General features: G+C 43.7%; 1 protein-coding gene across 3 annotated transcripts in view; it reads left to right on the top strand.

Moving 5' to 3' along the window:
• Window positions 1-16,291, top strand: part of GLI2 (GLI family zinc finger 2) — a 191,753-nt gene that overhangs the window by 44,473 nt on the left and 130,989 nt on the right. For all 3 annotated transcript variants that reach the window (XM_085066915.1, XM_085066914.1, XM_085066913.1), the window contains exon 2: window positions 5,089-5,251. In XM_085066915.1, the coding sequence (XP_084923041.1) occupies window positions 5,119-5,251 (133 nt within the window). In that variant the 5' untranslated portion in view covers window positions 5,089-5,118. The remainder of the gene's footprint in view (window positions 1-5,088; window positions 5,252-16,291) is intronic.

A 16,291-nucleotide genomic window follows, 5' to 3' on the forward strand; every position in this document is an offset into this window, starting at 1 on the left:
TTTGCTGCTAGCACAGCTCCCTCCTCCCTCCCTTTGGCAGCCTGATATTACTCTTCTCTGAGCAGGAGTCATGGTAGGGGATAGAAAAATAGAATAAGCCCTGAGCAGCTCTGTGCCCTCCTAACACTGCTTCTGTCAGCATGGGTTTGTCTCTGCTTCCTTTCTTCCCAGAAGCTGGTTGGGACCCACTATGGAAGGTTTCTCGACTGGAAGGAGCAGGAGCAGCCTTCAGACAGAGAGCTACTGTCCCAGGGTAGAGCTCTAATTTCCATGTGTAATCGACCCTGTAGGATTGGCCCAAGCAGACCATTCCTAAGAAGTGTCAAGATGGGAAACCTTGTGTCAGGAGGACCTAAAAAGTGATTAGTTCTGAATTAATATTTATGCTGGTTTTACCTGAGATTGATATCCTGTAAACATTTGTAGGTCCTTCGGCAGCAGACAGCATGCTTGGATAGTCCCAAGATTTAGTGATGGCATTTAGACAGAAAAAACTTTCTTTAGTAATTCGAAGCTGTTGCTGATATAAAAGAAAATAGAGGGGTCAAGTTTTGCTGTGGTACAGAGCCTATGACTTCACCGGGTTAACTGCTGCTACTTCCCTGTAATTGAGAACATAATTTGGCTCAAACCCAGGGAGACAGAAAAGGATCACAGCAGCCACTGTATTAAGCCAATGTTCAGAGCCCTTGGCTCACACTGAATTTCATAAGTAGATCATGTATTCAGAAGGCTTTAGCTCTATGACACAGTCCACTGCAAAAGAAGAGATGGTGGGAGTATCTCCTTGTTTATCTTAACTAAAGCAGCATGCCAGGAAAAGCTATCAAACCTGGGATTATACCTCCATGGGGGTGATGTGGCAGAATTGATTAAGTGTCTCCCTGTGGGGGTGTGAGCACAAACCTGGCGAGAGCTGCAAGGGTTGCCCTTGGTTATCCCAGCTCCCATCAGTCTTGCCAGGAGCCAGCAGCAGTGGAGCTGCATCCTGGCTGTGGTGCTGGTCTCAGCAGCCTGCACACCTCCAGCGTGTCCCTTGGAGGTGATGGCACCTCACTAGCACTGCTGGGGCTGTGCATGGGGGAAGGTCAGGTAGAGATGAACTCAAATAGAGAATACCCACTGGTCTGAGAAAGCCCCAAATATTCCCCAAAGCGAGATGGCTTCTGGAAGCATACTCTGGAAATCCCTTTCTGCCCCTACCATGAGGCTGCTAGGCTTGAAGGTGGCATTCAGGATTGGACCTGTGTCACACTGTCACTGGTGGTGCCTGCCCTCTGCCAAAGAGGATCACTCCTGTGGTGCTGCTTAGTCTTTGAGCAGAAAGAGCCAAAGTTGTTCATTCATTTTTCACAGAGAAAAAAAATATATATATGCTTTCTGCCCTGTCTAGGAGAGGAGAAGGGGGTTTCCTGATGAAAGAACAATCCCAAAGAAGGAAATGTCTTTTCAAAGAAAGGGTGTGCAGAGGGTATTGCTGATGAGTATCTGTTCATTCCTAAGTTTGTTAGCAGTCCTGTTCAGGCTGACACCCTCCAAAACAGACAGTCATTTTCAGACAGCACTTTTGACCATTCCTCAAGCACTTAGTGGGAGGGATTGTTTTATTAGGAAAGTTTACGGCTTCTTGTTTTCCCTCAAAGGCAAATGTGACTTTGTTGTTTTTAATTCTGTTGGGATTTCTCCCTTTTAATATACAACACAGCTGTTAAAATAGCTGGGATTGTCTAGGGCAAATCATATAGCACTTTCCTTGTTCAGATCTCAGATGGCTGCCTTTTTAGTGTCACTGCAGAATTACATTACAGGGCGTATGAATAGTGCTGGTATTAGTGTCAAAATCAATTACCCAGCCCTCCTCCTGCAGAGAAAGCTACAAACCTTAGGAAAAATCTGAGTAATCCATTCTGGTTTTCTAATTCTGAGTAATGACAGAGGGCAGAGAGTTGTGCTTGAATAAGTGCATAGGGTCTTTCTCCGTATAGTCGCTCCTAAATGCATGCTCTTTACAGGAAAAAGCAGGCTCCCTGTGAAACCCTTTTTCATGCCAAATGGCTCACTGCTAAGATTAATCTGTCATTGAATTTATAAATTCTGTGTGGCACAGAGCAGCGGAAAAAGTTTAGCATCAAACAGAAAGCAAAGTATGTATTGCTTAAAAAATGAATGTTGTGCTCTTGGATAGTGTGGATTGACTGCCTCCCCCAATATATCTTCTTATACTGGTAATAAAAACACTTCCATAGCCTTGTGCCTCAAAGGATCTCAAAGCACTTTGCAAATAGGGCAAAGTACTATTTCCTATTTTACAGCTGTGGAAACTGGCTGCAAGAGAGAAGTTAAGCTTTTTGCCCAGGGACACTGAGGAGACTGTGGCAGATCCATGATGGGGACCTAAATCTCCAGAGTTCCAGTGCTGTGTCCTGGTCACACTCTGCACCGCTGGGAAGTCTGCTGGTCACCAGCTCCTGGCCACTGTCTGTGAAACCTCAGAAGGTGGGGTGTGAAATCAGTGCTGGAGCTCCTTTCCTCAGTGGTCTCTGTCCCGACCTTTGGGCAGAGGTGCTGAGCAGAGCAGGGTCTGGCAGGAAGGATGCTTGTGTCTTCCTGGGCTGGGATGATCAGCTCTGGCTGTGGGGTGCTGTGAAAGGAAAATTACTTTTGGTTGCTGCTGACTTGGGGAAAAGCTCAGAACCTCACAGTCAGCCTGCTCTGCCCCAGGCACCTTTACAAAGCAAAAATAATTATAGACTTATTACCCTAAATCCTGTGAGATTAGAGTAGTTGCATTATTTATTTTTTTCTAATCTTGTATTTGAGGATTTACCTGTTTAATACAACCACTTAATACAAACACTTGAATTTTTTTTAATTCATAATTCATCTGAAAAGAGAGCATTACAGCTGCAAAGACCAGGTTTTCAAATACAGGCATGATCTCCTGTCACATTCCAGTTGGATAAATGACACATCTGAAAAACTGAGTCCCTGCTGAGGTGTCTGTGGCAGGGATTTAGAGATTTTGCTTCAGGCATCTCTCTGGAAAAAAAAAGCATGTCTCTAACCTGCATGTTTCATAGAACGAGTCCTGTTACTATTCCTTCCTTCCCCTTTCTGGCTGCTGAGCTCTGCAGTGCCTGAGGATGCTCCCTCACCCCTGGGGCTGCCCCCAGGGTCAGGGTACCCGGAGAAGGGGGGTCAGGGTGCGAGGGCCAGCATCTAGTTTCAAACAAAAGTGCAAAGCCTTGAAAGGAGGGACTAAGAAGAAACAGGTGGGGGGTTAGTAATAGAGCCTCTGAAGTTTATTTACTTAACGAACAGAAGCCCTGGCTGTCAGACCTAGGTCAAATACTCCTGCAGTTCGGGTGTATTTATTTCATACGTGGTCTGTAACCCAACCTGATGCCTGGATTAAACCACTGTAAAGTCCTGGCCCCCAGGAACCCATCCCATGTTTGCCATCAAGCGCAGCACATGCCGGGGCAGGACCTTGAGGGGCCACCTCAGTATTCACTGGAGCCTTGTGTCATCAGTAAAGCCTGTAATTGTGGGTCCTGTCATTTCCAATGTGAGCTTCACAGTTTACAGCTGCAGACTGTGACTGCAGATCCATCACTCCGGTGTCCCATTAATGCCAGCCACGCCTGAAGGCTCCTGGGATTAGCTGCTCAGGCTGCAGCCCACAGCTGCTTGGTGGGACATTCCCCCAAAACCCAGGCAGTGGTCACAGTCCTCCACATCCACCATGCACCTGAAATCTTTGTGCTTTAAAGTTTTTAGGAGAGTTAACCTTTTAGTCCAAGGTGTTCAGGAGTCAGCCAGTCCTCCAGAGCAAAGGGAGGGAAGTTTTGAGTTAGCACAATGGCGATAAAAATACCTGCACACAAAAAGAGGTTTTTTGGTTTGCCAGATGTTTTTTGCCTGATCCCATTAATTCCAGTGAGGTAAGCAGCCAGTGTGCTCCCTAGTATGTCAGGAGCTGAAAAATTTGCATTTGAAAATTTGCATGTGAAAAATTGTAGATCTGCATTAAAATTAGAAAGGAAAGAGGAATTAGCAGTGGGTTTTCCCAAGACCAGCCTGAGGCTGGTAGTGCCAGGTGACTGTACTGGTTATATGCAAGTTGAAGTCAGGTGGAGACATGTGAAATAAAACAAGTTAAAATGAGGGGAACAAAAGTATTTGCATTCAAAAACAAAGTATGTCTTCATTTAAGATAAGCCCTGTTTTTACACTAAATTTGGGATACCCATATGTTTGCTTTTGAGAGACCATTTAAGTTTGAATCATGTGGAACAAATGGTCAAGCTGACAAAAAATTTCAGGAGCTGCTATGTTCCATCAAATGAAGTTTAAAAACCCAGGTTATCTATACTTTGGTATCTTCTTGTTTTGTGGACATTTCATGGCATTTACTTCTCTGTTAGTAATGGGTGTAAAGCTGTAGCTGATTTTCAGATGCAATTGCTCAGTATAGAAGAGCTTTTTTGGAAGAGAGAGGGATCACTGTTAGTCTCACCAGTGAGAACTTGATGGGCAGTGGCAGACTTGCTGCGGCTTATCTGTAAGCATTGCTGAAAAGTTCTGATCATGACATTGGTTCCAAACCAGCACACAGCATTAGCACCCACTGTGGGAAAGGAAAAAAACCCCACTTTAAGTATATGTTTATCTGTATTTTATTGGAAAATTTTAGCTGAGTTTTTCTTAGGATGGTCTAGGTCATGTATAGGATAGACAAATCACTCTTAATGTGTGCTAAATATTTGCGTCTCACCCATCCTGTACTCCTGGAAAACCCTTTGGACCTGTAAACTTTACTGTGTAGCCCAAGTTTAGCTGGGGAAAGTTTGTTTCTTGGTCCTGATCTTTGTAGGTCTATGAGAACACCCATCCCTTTACATGGTTGTGCTCTTTGTGCCTGTGGCTGCTGCAGTGGCTGCACTGCTGGAGTTGGAAACGCAGGATTTCTTTGCTGCTCGCCGTTTGCTTTTGAACTCTGCCAAACCACTGGCCGCCTCCTCATGGAGTGATTTTACTTGTTTTGTGAGTGGTGACCAGAATCTGGTTTTGTTTTATGTCCTGTAGGGTCCCTGAGCTGGAAGATGCCCGTCTAAGATGGAAACTTCTGCTTCAACAGCTGCTGGGAAAAAAGAAGGGAAAGGCGCTGTTCTGGAGGGGAATGGCTTTACAGAGACGGGGAAGAAACCCACTCCTTTAGCAGCAGCAGGAGCAGCAGTGGCACAAGGAGGTACTTTATGTTTTCCACAATTTGAAAGCAGCAGGGGTGTTTTTCATTAGACTGTAAGAATTTAATAAGTATGGTGGCATCTGTCTTCCTGTGAACATGCTGAGTTTATTGGGGTTCTTGGCTGTCAGAGGAACTGGAAGCTGTGTCACTGCATGGCATCTAAATGTGATGGGTCACAACCACTCCCAGAGAACTGGGCTGGGGAGAGGAGGGGATGGGTGTTGAGGGGCGGCTTTTGGGGAATCCTATCAAAGCTTGCAAGCAGCTGACTGGTGCTGTGTAGTGTGGGCAGCACTGTGCTGTCCACTCCTCCATGGTGGAGTTAAAGAATGGCTGGTGAGGCTGGCTGGAGATGGCGAGCACCTCATTATCCTGGTCAGGAAGGGGTGTCCTGTGTCGGCTTTGAGCCTGCTAATGAGCTAAACAGACTGCACAGTCTGCAGTCATTGCTGCTGGGATTTCACGGTTAGGGAGGAGTTTGGGAATGTCCAGACCCAGTGCAAGAATGTTCACAAAGAAGCCCCTCCATTTGTGCCATTCCTGTTCAAGTCAGTGTGTTCAGCAAGATTTTGGTCTTGCTGCAGTTGAAGTGAACGGGAAGCTCTTGTGGACACCTGTGGGCATGGAGCCATTTCTGGTGGCTGTAACTCTGGTCTGCAGGTGAATGTGCAGGGATGTTGCTCCTGCCTCCTCCTGCTTGCTGTGGCAGGCAAAACACATCCCCATCTCTGCACATGTGTGCTGGTGGATCTCCAAAGTGGTGCCAGGGCCCATCACGGTGGCACAGCTGTGACCAAGGCTATGCCCACTGGGGAGCCACCACAGCTGCCCTTGCTGGGGACTGGGTATCCTCTCTGGACAGAGTATAAGGAGATGAACTTAAAAGGAGCTGCACCACTTTGGATGTGACAAGAGACATCCCAGCTGTGTAAACTTTGCAGGCAGCTTTTTTTTTTTTTCCTTTTTAGAATATATGTTATTGCTAGTCAGTCTGTCTCAAAATGAACCTGTCCCCTCCCTTTCCTTCACTGCAGGGTGGTTTTTCATCACCCCAGGAGAACAGAACAACTCTTCTGTGAGCTTCTCTCTTTCTTAACTAGCTTTACTGGAGACTTTGAGTTTTCTGTTGCCTGAGTTTTGAAGATAGTTTCTAACCAAAAGGGCTTAAATCTGTTTTCTCTCTCCTTCTTTTTCATAAACTTTGTTACTCAGGTTTCTTTTTCACATTACCCTATGAAGATTCAGATGCACAGAATAAGGTAGGAGTGGCTAGATTATAATCCATCAGATTAGTTCATGTGTTTGCTAAACTTTTTCTTAAAAGCAACCAGAAAGTCTTTCACTGAGTTCTGTGCTCCTGGATGGATCTGAGCCACTTTCCTTGTGAGCACTGCACAAAGTGGTAGAAAGGAAGGCTTGCCAGGAAGCAGAAATAGAGGAGACAGCAACATGCAGAAGTTTGGCATCCCCCAGCAGATCCCTGAAGAAGCATAGCCTATAGGAGCTACTGAGGCAGCCCCCTTGAGGTATCATCTCCATGACTGGCAGACATGAAGGGTTGATTGGCCTCAACATAGTCCAAGCATGTGCTAAAATTCACAACCCACAGACATGCTGTTGTGAATAAACACCTTCTCCCCACTTGGCACTTGCCTTGGGAGTGCCTCCTCCACTGAGGAAGCAGTCACATTTCCGGAGATACAAATGAGGATGCCCCGAGGTGGAGTGTCCATCAGCCCATTTGGCATCCCTGGAGACCTAATTGGTTTTTAAGCGTCCACTATAATATGTTGTGTTAGCAGTGTGCTCTCACCTTTGGGAAAAAATGATTTATGGGCTCAGTATTTCTCCTTTTATTAGGAGGAAATGGAGAAGTAAGTTGAGGATTGTTTGAAGATGTCAGGAGAACTGTGATGAAAGTGTTGTGTAATGAGATGTAAAGAGTGAAGTCTATGTCATGCTGTGAAGAAAAGCGCTCATAAATGACCCAAAATGGGCAGCAGTGGAGCAGAGTGTGGTCAGCTGCTGGCCCTGGGACTCTGCAGGTGATGCATGTGCTCTTGTGGTTGGAAGGGCTTTGCTTTGAACTCTGGCTAGACATAATACAGGCCCTTGAAAGGGAGCAGCATGCTTGTGCGTGTGTTTGGAAGTAGAAAAATTAATACAAAGTTGTCTCCTAACATCAGTTAACTGCAAGGTGTGATTTAGCAGGTGATCACAAAAAGACTGGGTAGAGATGAGACTCTGCTTACATGGTATTCATGCTAATATAACATGTTTGATTCCCTAAACTAGAGTAATTACTCATAACAGGCCAGAAATACAAGTATTTATGCTCATATTTTCACAGAAGAAAGCAAACGAGGCTTGGAGATTAATTAGGAAGTTCAGCTTGAGGAGAGGATCAGCTTTAAAGGGTGGGTCTCTGAGCTCCCCACCCTGCTTTAGGGCCATATGAGCAAGTCTTTATTCCCATACAAGACAAACTCTTGGTTTCATTTATTGCAGAGGTTTTACTCTTTGTACTAGCATATGAGAAAGTGGCAGTGAGGCTCAGCCAGTGCTGCAAATCACCATGCTGCTCTCCAGAGCCAAACAAATGTAATTTGCAACACATTTCTTCTCCTTTATTCTACTGAGTCACACAGAAGGAGTGCCATCATAGCATGTTTTGCACGTTTTCCAGATCATAAGGTTTTCTTTTTCATTTGTAGAAATTAATAGATTCACAAAGTATTTTTTATAATTAAGGTAATTGAAGGTATAAACTGAATATTAGTTAAATAATTGAAGAATAGCTATTTAATTATATTATTATTTAGACTATATTATTATAAGATAATATGTTCAGTCTGCATTTCTAGTTCCCTTGCTTTGGATATTTGTCCCAAATGTTTCCAGCCTCTAGCAAATTAAGTTATGGCTGTAGGAAAAGAGATCGATATTGTTGATGCTGGCAGTGGAGAAGAGTCCTTTTGTACTAAGAATTTGCATCCCATATTTTTAGCCTCTGAAGCTGCCATTTTAGACATCTTCTGAGACAGTTTTTTATAGTAACTCATTGATCAGATGTTCAGAAATTGGCCTCACAGATATGGCATCAGGGAAGTCTCTCCTAATTTTCTATTTTTCCATAAATCATGTTGGCCAAGGAGTCAAAGCTCCTCTTTTCTCTTTCAGTGGGGGCACATGTGCATGTGTGACTGAGATGGAAACTGTTTATAATGACAGTATATAGGAGCTGTAGACAAGTCAGATCTACAGAAGAGGCTCTCAGTTTTGCTGTCTCTGCTTCCGGAAGGGCAACTTGTAACACTTTGAGTTCACAAAACCCTTTTGCTGAATACAAAAGTCCATAGTGCTGTGTAGGGTAGGAGAGTTTGGTGCACAGCACCTCATGAGTGAGGCTGGGTTGTGTCCTCCAGGCTGGCACTGATGTGCCCTCTGTACCTACAGCCATGAGGAAGCCCAGGCACATGGCTGTAGGGGAGATTTAAATGAGCCACTCTTTCAAAGGCAGAGATATTTAGGAAGATGGGTTTCTCATCTTGTAATAAAAATTAAATACAATTTCTCCGAAATGCTAACTGCCCGACTTTAACAAGGCCCACAATGCACCTTTCCCTCTCCACCCCACCCTCTGCATGACACAAACTCCAAGTTCCCAAATTGATGGTGTTTATGTTTGAAACATTTTTCTGATGTCTGGCTCTGTCAAGACTAATTTTAGCATTTCTAAAGCTGGGTAAAAATACAGCCTCATTACTTTGATGTCAGAGCATAGTTTACTATTAGTATATTCTGGGGTTTATCATTTTAGTCATGTTTAACACAGCTACAGCAGGCATGCACTATTAAATCTGGCTTATTTTACATTCCTGTCCGAAATTATTTATTTGGAACAATTTCCTCTCTATCAAAAGACACGGCTAATGCTGAGTTTTAATGTGTTATTTACACACAAAATAACCTATTTACAACTCAGTATCTGCCGCAGGGAGAATGAATGGGGCAGTGCTCCCTTCATCCTGTTGTATCTGAGTTTAACAATCTGGATTGCTAATAGAACCATTTATCACGGTGTGGTAATTTATTTTATGTTAGCTGCACAGGTCTCCCTGCCTCTGATCTATGGAAATACTTTGTATATAATGAAGTTCAACAAGTCATTTGGTGTAAACATGGGGAAGCCAAGCTGCAGAACTAGTGAGACTCTGGCTGTGCTTTTTTTTTTTTCCAGGAGGTAACGACTCTCCTCTGATATTAAGGCTTCAGTTGATGAAATGCAGCTCTTTGCCCTGTGTGTGCTGTAAAGGCAGAGTATGGGGCTTTTCTGCAGTGGATCAGAGATTGGGATGGATTTTGGTCACTTGATTTATGGGCTGGCAGGAATGCTTAGTTCTGCAGAAGTAGCACACTCAGGCCTTTCATAGGCAGAGGAGAAGGGCAGGGAGCACCTCCCATTGCTCTCCAGAGGTCTTCTGTAAGCAAGCCCCAAGTGGCATTGGCAGGGAGTCCTTATGCAGTTCAGCTTGTCTTAGTGCTAGATTATGGGAAGACCATGTAAATGAGGAGGAGGAAATGCCAGCATCCCAGCAGACCTCAGCACACTGAAAAAATATATAGTTTGTGTGGCCTGAGACTCAGGCAAATTAGAATGAGCACAGCCCAAATGAAGTCATCTCCTCTGTCCACCCTGGAGGGGCAGGGATCTTCTTAAAGAATGTTTTTCATTCAGTTCACATTTTCCAGGAAAGGGAACATAACCAGTACAAGCACATTTTTAGTTTTCCTGCTCTGCACTGCTTTGCTGTGTACAGCTTAAAATGCTGAGAGATGTGTTTAAGGGAAAAGCTGGGATTGGCTCCAGGGGGGAAGGGGGCAAGTGGTTAAAACTGAGTGATAGGAAAATCCCATAAATCAGACTGAGAAATTCCCCTGATAGCCACAGTCTCTTCTCATGCATCTACTGCATGGAGTTCAGTGGCCCCCACCATGGGTAGGGCTTTAGTGCAATGCTGCCACAAGAGCAACCACAATCAAGACCTGTATTTCTTCTCTGTTTCTGCCAGCCTTTCATAAAACTAATTCTGTTGGGTCTTAAAGTGTATGTAGCCCTCCTGAGTGGACAGATTGCCTGCAGTCTCTTTTGTGTACCCACTGATGTCCCTTTGGGCAGCTGGAGGTCTCAGATGCTCAGGCTGTGCAGTGCTGAGAATGTTCCTCAGTCACGAGATATCAAGGACAGTGACAAGTTTGCCAGCTTTGAATTATGCTGGTCACCTGACACCTGCTCTTTGGAATGGTTTAGAAGGATTTACATAGAGGTGGATGAAGTTAAAGCCATGCTGCACCATTTTTATGTTTCATGAGCAGTATCTGGTGTGTGGACCTCGTAGAGAGTACTCTGAGAGCAGCAGGTTTAGTTCTTCAGCTATATGTGGCAAAATTTTGATAATGAAGATTGCCACAAACTGTGCTACAAAAGCACATCTTTATTCTGCCTGGCCTTTCTCCTCTATCCATGGCTTGCAGTGCTGTCTCCTTAGTCTGTTATTTAAAAGAGTCAGCAATACTCATCCTTGCCAGGTGATTGTTCGCGTTGTTTAAATGAGTGACTGGAGTCTGACTTCTTGGGTTCTTTTTTCCTCGTGGGGGAAACTCCTTGCCCAAGCCTCTCTATTGGCTTTTTCTTTGTGGTAGCCAGCCCTGTGGACAAAGGTGTGACCTCAGAGTGGATAACCATTAACGTTTGCAGACTTTTTGGTTCACATTTTGTAGCCCTTAGATGATACAACAGCTTTATGGTTGGACTAGATGATTTTAAGCGTCTTTTCCAACCTAAACGATTCTATGATTCATAACATCAGCCAGCATTCCCTAATTGTATAGAGCTCCCCCACACTGTTATAGCAAGAGTTCCTATAATTTCAGCCCATTACAGAGGCAAAGGTACTTTTGAAGACAGAGTAATTTTATCTCATCCCTAACCATGCCCCACAGGGTTGCATGCCAAGTTGAAAAGCTTTTATGAATTTATAATAGAAAAAATTATTCTTCACAGGCTGGTTCTGGCACTGGTGGCCCCAACCATAAAGTACCACCTAGAAGATCTTTTTATTTTGTGAGTGTATTATATTATAAATAATAATAGTTACAATAATAATTGCTTCTGCTTATCTATTATTTTGTAAGCTCCAAAAGTTTATTCTGGCAAGTACTGATTTGTCTTCTTTTCTGTGGACCCAGCTTAGACTTCATCAGTGCCCCTCAGAGGGTACCTAAATACAACCTTTTTAACTGATGCTAAACTTACCTATTGTGGATTGGTCATTTATAGCCAAGGAGGAAAATCCAGTGGTGATAATGGATTGTCTCCTCTGCCAGCATGCCCCCATAGTTTGAAATTCTACTATCTTTGGCAGCTTTTTGCCTGAACATCTGTGAATTTGCACAGGTCTTATAAATCAATTCTCCCAACACCATCCATTAACCATGGCATTTGAGCCTGCCATAATCATGGGAGGACCAAGGATGGGAGTTACTTTGTCTAAAGTTGGCTGTGTAAATGTTAGGTGTCTAGTTTGGGATGCTTTTGCATTAGGGTGGGGTGAATCACATGGTGCAGATGCCTGCTTTACTCCCTTGAGGGCTTCATGCCTGATTTAATGTTAGGTGGAAAAATCCCAGTCTTTCCAACTTTGCCAAAATTGCAGAGTGGGGTTAAAGCAAGGAACCAAGGTGGGACTGGATTCATGCTTTAAAGCCTTTCATTCATGTTCATCAGTCCATAGCCTGATGAGTAGTCTGGGAGCCCTAACTGCCAGCTCTGAACCAAAATCTCACCCCATGGCTTCTCAAGACAGAGGCAAACTCAACACAGCCATCAACACAGCCAGGGGAGTTGCTTGCCAGGGCTGCTCCTGCTTTACACCAGCATTGGCAAAACTAGTGTTTTAACAGCCCATTCAGAGAGATGGGAAATTTAAAACCCCCACTAAAAAGACAAAGGAAAAAAACCATAGTAAATTCTCAAGGCTACAAAAAGCTCCTAAAAATAAGCCAAGTGGAGGAAAGCTATTAATGCAAAAGTAAATAATTATGTTAAGGGAAGCAACTAGAGAGGCCAGTTGTGTAAATCACTTCAAGGGGAACAAGCCTTAGATAAAATCCATCCTTTTATCACACAGATTAAGTCTACCTTTGGACGCTAAATAATTGATAGAGTTTGGCAGAGCGTTCCATGGCTGCCTGCACGGAGCAGTGGGACTGCTCCCGAGGTCAGACAAGTGGCAAAGAAAAATGTTCCTAGAAATGCTGTGCATCCAATACCAGCGCCAAGAAACAGGGCTTGTATTCTCAGCACCTCCTAAAGAATTTCTGCATGGCCTTGGGAAGATATCCGTAGGCCTCAGAGTGAAAAGAGGATTTGGCATTGTTCCTCACCTTGTTAAACTGCCCCCCGTGAAATCAGGTGGTCTGTTTTCATGTGGTGATGAGTGAGGTGCAGAGGCCTGAGAGGACACAGCCAGCTCCGTTCTTCTATTTTTATTATTTTTTATAATTAGAGAAGATGAATTGTGCTGTCTGGTTGCTTCTGGGAGCCCAAGGCTTGTGAGGGGAATCCTTGCTTTGTGCAACCCCAACACTGCCTCAACTCTTTAGCCTCTGTCTGCACATGAACATCCTAGCAAGACAGGCAGATGTCATTGCTCCCATTCTGCAGACAGGGAGCACAGAGGATTTTTTTTCCAAGGCCAAAGTGGCTGAAATGGGTTGAGCTGCTTCAGAGGGATATCAAAAGCGATTATCTCTGGGACTTCAGAAGTTCATATTTGGTGTACATGGGACATTGATGGTCTTAGCCCAGGTTCCTTGGTTCACCATATCCACTAGCAAGCCCTTCCTCTCTCAATGATATGCCATGTAATCATGGTCAGATGACTCAAATTCTCATGCTCATCTGCCAAACGGAGGCGTTGTTTCTTTCCCTTCAGGAGAGCTGAACACAAGTTGTGTATGCATCATCCGGAGCTTCTGAGAACATCACGATGCAGCAGTCAGCTTCGTTCCTTTTGGTTGCATAAGGGTATGAAAATGCTCAGTAGCACAAACAGGATATTACTGAATTTAAACTAATTCAGCAGTGCCTTTGTCCAGTACCTAGCACAGTGGGCTCACAGTTAGGGGTTACAGTTTTTTTCCAGAACCAAGTGAGACAAAAATTGCAGAAACCTTAAATTCTGAAATAAATCAATATCCTGAGAATTCTGTGCGGGGACTGTGCTTGACAGGATGAGTTCTCTGATCTTAATGGTAATGACAGAGAATAAAACCTCAGCCAAGACTGTAAATTTAGCTCTTGAAGTAATGAAGGGGATATAGTATTTTCATGCAAACTTCTTCAAGATTACATTAAACTCGTGACTTTACATTTGTTGGAAAATGACCTGCGCTGGATGTTCTGTGACTCCCATAGCAGTGTTGGGTTGAAGTCAGGCAAACCTTGCTGGAAAGAACTGAGCAAAACTTCAGGCATGTAGGCTGAGTCCAAAGTGAAAATAAATTAAAAAACATCAAGTGTGATCCCACATGAACACAAACAAAAAAGTTTTCACACAAACGTGACTGAAATAAATTCTGCCTTTTCTGTAGTTTGTTAGAGGGCTCAGTGGGGGTTTTCTCCACACTTTTTTTATATCTCTTTCCTTCTCCTGGAATCCCAGATCTTTTTAAGACCATCCCACTGAAAATGCTTCCAATTGTAAGTAAATTTTAAATAAGAACAGGAGTATTGTAAGCAAAATATTTATATTTACTCCCATCAATATCTGATTTTTAAAATACAGTGACATTTGCAGGGATTGAAGGGTGCCATTTTAGCCAGAAAGCTGTTCTATTCTGTTCTCTTCTCTTACAGTGATCAGCTCCTGACTCTGACAGATTTTCAGAAAAAATCACAGCTTGCAACAGATGCATCCTTAAGTAAACAGTTAAAGTAGATGTTTTGATGGCTTCACTTGTATTGATATAAAAGATCACTGTCTGACATTCCAGAAAACCATCCAATAGAGGAGGTATCTGCCTCTAAGCTCCTGGCCCTGTGTGTGCTGCTTCAACAACAGTTTAATTGTTTAAAAAAAGCAGATACTTTATGCACCTAATGAGATGCTCTGAGCCTAGAGAGAATGGTAAAGGATCAGCACCACTGACCCTGGGACCAGGGTAATACTTAGATTTTTCCCAAATGAAGTTCTTGTTCTGTTTGTGAGTTGATAAAATTATCTTTCTCACTTAGTTTTTCTACCTGAGGCTCACCCTGGTTTGTGGCTGCTCTTTGTGGGGTCGACCAGCAGTAATGGAGGGAATTAAGCAGAATCCTCTCCTACATCCTGGCTGCTGTGAATATCTGTGTCCTGTGTTAATGTGTGCAAGTGCCTTCTTGCAAGTGAGGCTTGAGGTTAAGCTAAATCTGTTTGAGTCGGTTTGCAGGTACAGCTGGTGATGTTCTTTCAGAGGCATTTACAGCCACACTATAAAGTAAAACCAGAGAAACACAAAGGTGAGGACTTTAGGCATTGATTTGCACGTCCTGTTTTAACGAGAGGAGTTATTATGTGTTGTGGGAAGCTGATCCGACTCCCAGAGGCTGCTTGTGTGAAGATACCCAATTTTTTGGTGGCTCCCTACAGTGAGGGCACAGAACTGAGCCTGGAGAAAATTAGTTTCAGTTCCTGATGAAGTCCCAAACTTCCTTCATGATTTTGGTAAAGCTGCTTGACTTCCCTTCGCTCCCTCATTTATATAATGAACTCGGGTTGTTCTTTGGGCCTCCAGGCCCATCCATCAGCATCTGGTTAGCATGTTTATGGCATCAGTCACACGGAAACACTTAACGGGTCAGACTGTGGGGAGGTTGCCATTTCCTACTCCCCACTGCCTGCAAGAGGGTGCTGCTGTCCCTGGGTGCTGCCTTACAAAGGTGACCTTGTTCATATGTCTTAGGTGTCACCCTGCTGCTGTGCAAAGGGGACAATAAAACAGTTTTGCAGGATTGGGGAAGAGAAGGTTAAATTTTTACAGTGAAGGTATTTTCAATATTTATAGTGGAGAGACCATTTGGGGATATAGAGATTGACTGTATTCCAAAGAGCCATGCTTTCTCTGAAGTGAGAAAGCTTTTCAGGTGATCTTACTTGGAACTCAGCTGGAGAACATCATGTTGTTCAATAGCTGTGTAAATATTCTGGATCAAAACAAGAGAAAATTCATTTTCTCAGTTTAAAACAGTTTCCTACATACATAGTCTCTGGGTGAGCTCCAAGTACCTGGGTGGAGTTTTGGACACACCTGGATGAGTTTACAGAAACCATGGAGAGCTTCAGCATTTCACCCTGACCCAAGCAACAGACATCCAAGAGACATGTATTTCACCCAGTCTAGCAATAGACAGTGGTCTTAGCAAAGTCCTTTGTAATTAGACTGTTGGGTGCCAGGTGATGGAAGGATAAAATCACTCTCATGGGATGACAGCTTTAGAGAGAAACTTATTTTCAGCTTTCCTTCCCATTTGCCTGCTGTGCACATGCACTCTCTAATACTGTAATCAGCTGCAGAGGAGCTGGCAGTGCTCTTGTTTGGTGCAGTTTTTTCCCTTTGAAAACTCCAGAGGAACTTTCCTGTGCTGTTACAAAGACGTCCTTAAAACATCTTTACTGCAGGGTCCTGTGTTTCAACTGCTGGAGCAGCGACTCTTAAAATAGATATGAGATGACTGAATGTGTGAAAAACATTTGCATCTCTTTTTCTGAGCTCTGTGTGTTCTGCATCGCTTCTGCAAGCAAGTTAAAAGGGTTGAGAATTTTGCAAATTTTTGTGCTGCTTTTAATTCCGCTCAGAACAATGTCTTTGCAGATGAAATAAGATCCAAGGCTATCTTTTGGTCACAAAGAGTCACTGACACTTGAAACAGGCTGGATTTATATGTAGTTACTAAAAAATATATAGCAAAATTAAAGTCTCAGACACTGAGTTCATGTG

The sequence above is a fragment of the Lichenostomus cassidix genome, chromosome 7, assembly GCF_008360975.1.
Source record: "Lichenostomus cassidix isolate B80296 chromosome 7, HeHo_3.0, whole genome shotgun sequence".
Taxonomy (NCBI): Eukaryota; Metazoa; Chordata; class Aves; order Passeriformes; family Meliphagidae; genus Lichenostomus; species Lichenostomus cassidix.